At 68.6% G+C, this 3093-nt stretch overlaps 1 protein-coding gene across 1 annotated transcript; it reads left to right on the top strand.

The window, feature by feature from the left end:
* Window positions 1-1411: 1411 nt before the first annotated feature.
* On the top strand, window positions 1412-2839 carry LOC311188043 (ubiquitin carboxyl-terminal hydrolase 17-like protein 6; the record flags this gene model as incomplete). The annotated part of the gene is made up of 1 exon (XM_084259816.1): window positions 1412-2839. The coding sequence occupies one exon, from the start codon at window positions 1412-1414 to the stop codon at window positions 2837-2839; it is 1428 nt and encodes a 475-aa protein (XP_084115942.1).
* Window positions 2840-3093: the final 254 nt, after the last annotated feature.

Raw genomic sequence — 3093 nt, forward strand, 5'->3', positions numbered from 1 at the left:
GGGTCGTTCATTTTTTGAAGCCTCGAGAGATCAAAGTGACCCATTGCCAGGGGTGCGGACCCAAGGGCCGCCTGCCCACCCCCCTGCCTTCCTGCGAGCGCCCACGGGGGACAGCCCGGGACACAGCTCCCCCCAACCTGAGCCCTCCAGGGAACAGCAGCAGCCCAGCCGCCCTGTGCCCCACCCAGTCACGCCCCGGTTCTGAGGGCAAGATCCCGGGGCCAGGCCCGGCAGCAGGTGCCAGAGGTCTCGCCCTGGGGCCTCTCCAGGGAGCGCTGTGCCTCCCTCCCTCAATCACTGCCCCTCACCCCTGGGGCGGGGGTTGTGGCTCCAGATGTCCCCCGGGGCCATGTGGCCACACCCAGCACCTCGGCTGCAGGGGCCTCCCGGGGGCCTTGGTGGACACTGAGTGGATCCTGTCTGTCCCGGCCAGCGCCCGCCCCACTGTGAGGATGGCGGGGCCCCGAGGGGCTCTGTCTCCCCAACAACAGTTCTGCATCTTCCCACCTCGCAGGCCCAGGCCAGGCCCTCGGCTCGGCGTCCGGACCTCCTGGAACCCGATCAGAGAAACCTCGTCACGTCTGTCTTGAGTGTGCAGCTTCCCTTGAAGATATTTTTTAATCCCAAATCCTTGGGAATGAATGATGTAGCCGCCTTTGTCCATCCCGCGGGCTGCTCCTGAGTGCAGCGGGGCCTCCTGCGAGCTCCCCGAGAGTCTGCTCCTGCACTTTGAGCCCCGGCCAGAGGAGTCACCCAGCCCCACATGTGTCCGGAGCCACCTCCGGGCTTCTCTGACTCTCTCCTGTCCCTGCCAGCTCGTGCTGATGCTGCTCTGACATGCGGGGGCAGGTGGGGTGGCGCCAGTGGAGGGTAGGAGCCGCTGTCTGTCGACCCCAGCCCTATTCAGGTCCCGAGCCCAGGACACTGAGGGGGTCGGAAGGGGCCAGATGGCTGTACCTGTCCAGCCGTGGGCAGCTGGGGCGCTGAGTGTCTCGTCAGGCCGCACCTGTGCCAGGTCGGGGCAGGCAGACGGGAGGCCTGCGGGGGGGGGGGGTGTCACCCGCGCAGGACTCCCCGTGGAGATGCCAGCCCGGAAGGGCCACGCCCAGCGCTGCCCAGCAGGCCGGTGACCGGTGGGGTGCGGGGGCGGTGCCTGGGCGCGGGGCGGGGCCAGGGGCTATAAAAGGGGCCCAGGCCGGGCCTGCAGGTCATTCGGAGCCAGCGGTCCTGACGCGCGCATCGTCCAGCGGCTCTTCCTGACCCCGGCAGGGTAGACTCCGGACCTCGCCGCGACTCGGAGCTTCGGCCTCAGGACTGGACGCGCTCGCAGCCTCTGCACCAGGTGCGGGGCCGGGGAGCGCTGACCTGCCCCCCCCCCAGACGCTCGTCCCTCCGGCAAGGCCTGCACAGCATGGCCCCGGGGCCTGCGGAGACGACCGGCTGCCAGGGCCGCCTCGGGCGCCGACTGGGGCCCGGCCAGGTGGGGGCCGGGCTGCGCAACCTGGGGAACACCTGCTACGCCAACGCGGCCCTGCAGTGCCTGACCTACACGCCCCCGCTGGCCGGCTACCTGCTGTCCCGGCCGCGCACGCCCTCCTGCCCCCGGCGGCTGTCCTGCACGCTCTGCGCCATGCGGGCGCACGTCTCCCGCGCCCTCCTGCACCCCGGGGAGGTGGTGTCGCCCGTGAAGGAGCTGCTCGCCGGCTTCCATGCCTGGCGCCAGGAAGATGCCCACGAGTTCCTGATGGCCACCGTGGGCGCCATGCAGGGCGGGTGTGTGAGCGAGCTGGCGGCCGCGCACCCACAGCCCCAGGACAGCACCCTGGTGCGGCGGCTCTTCGGGGGCTACTGGAGGTCCCAGATCCAGTGTTTGCGCTGCTGCGGAGTCTCCACCACGCTGGAGCCCTACCTGGACATCGCCCTGGACATCCAGGCCGCCGATAGCGTGGAGCAGGCTCTGCAGGACTTAGTGAAGCCGGAGAGCCTGGACGGGCCTGACGCGTACCACTGCGCTGCCTGTGGCGACAGGGGGCCCGCCACCAAGACGCTGGCTCTGCACGCCCCTCCCCAGGTCCTCATCCTCATGCTCAAGCGCTTCGGCGGCCACACAGGCGGCAAGGTGGCCAAGCCCGTGCGCTACCCACAGCGCCTGGACCTGCAGGCCTTGCTGTCCGAGCAGAAGGCGGGGGCCCTGGAGTACGAACTCTATGCGGTGCTGGTGCACGCAGGCTGGGGGTGTCACCAGGGACACTACTTCTGCTACGTGAGGCCTGGGAAGGACCGGTGGTATTGCATGGACGACTCTCAGGTCACCTCCTGCAATGTCTCCTCTGCCCTGAGCCAACAGGCCTACGTGCTCTTTTACATCCAGAAGAAGGAACTGGACAGGGCCAGCGAGCAGGACTCCCCTGGTGGGACACCCGCAACGCTGACCACCACAGGTGTGGACCTGCTCCCTCAGGCCCATCAGGAGCCTGTGGGAAACCAGCTTCCTGCGGTCCCCAAGCCCCAGGAGCCTGCGCGAGAGACCCCGACCCGGCCGGTCACCTTGGACCAGTGGAGAAAGCATCAGGAGCACGAGCGACCCAAGCCTGCCCTCAAGCTCAGGGAGGTGGACCGAGCCCTGCCCGCCGACGCGGTCGTGATCCACCGGCCCAGACAGCCCACGGGGACCAGAGCGGGCCCTGCCCAGAGCGACACTGGCCAGCCGCAGCTTTCAGCCTGGGCACATGCTGCTCAAGGGCCAGCCCCCGTGGACAGAGCCCCTGGCATGGGAGGGAGAACCAGAGCCACCAAGGGGAAGAACAGGAAGGCCCAGAGGGTCCTGGTTGCCTTCTAGACACCGACTCCCATATCCGGTCCTCCAGGCCGAGGTGACAGAGCACATGAACACCCAGGATCCTGCGTGTCCCACGGGAGGCCCACCCCGCCAGAGCCACCCAAACCCAGTGCTCCTCACCCTCAGCACCTTAGACATGACCCCGGAAAGGTCCTTCCGCTGTCCAGCAGCAATGAGATTCCCAAGCGATCCCCAGCTCCGTGTAGGCCAGGTGCAGGGGCCCAATGGAATCCCACCCCTGGCACGGGGTTCCC

This window comes from Talpa europaea, assembly GCF_964194135.1.
Source record: "Talpa europaea genome assembly, contig: HAP1_SCAFFOLD_136, whole genome shotgun sequence".
Taxonomy (NCBI): domain Eukaryota; kingdom Metazoa; phylum Chordata; class Mammalia; order Eulipotyphla; family Talpidae; genus Talpa; species Talpa europaea.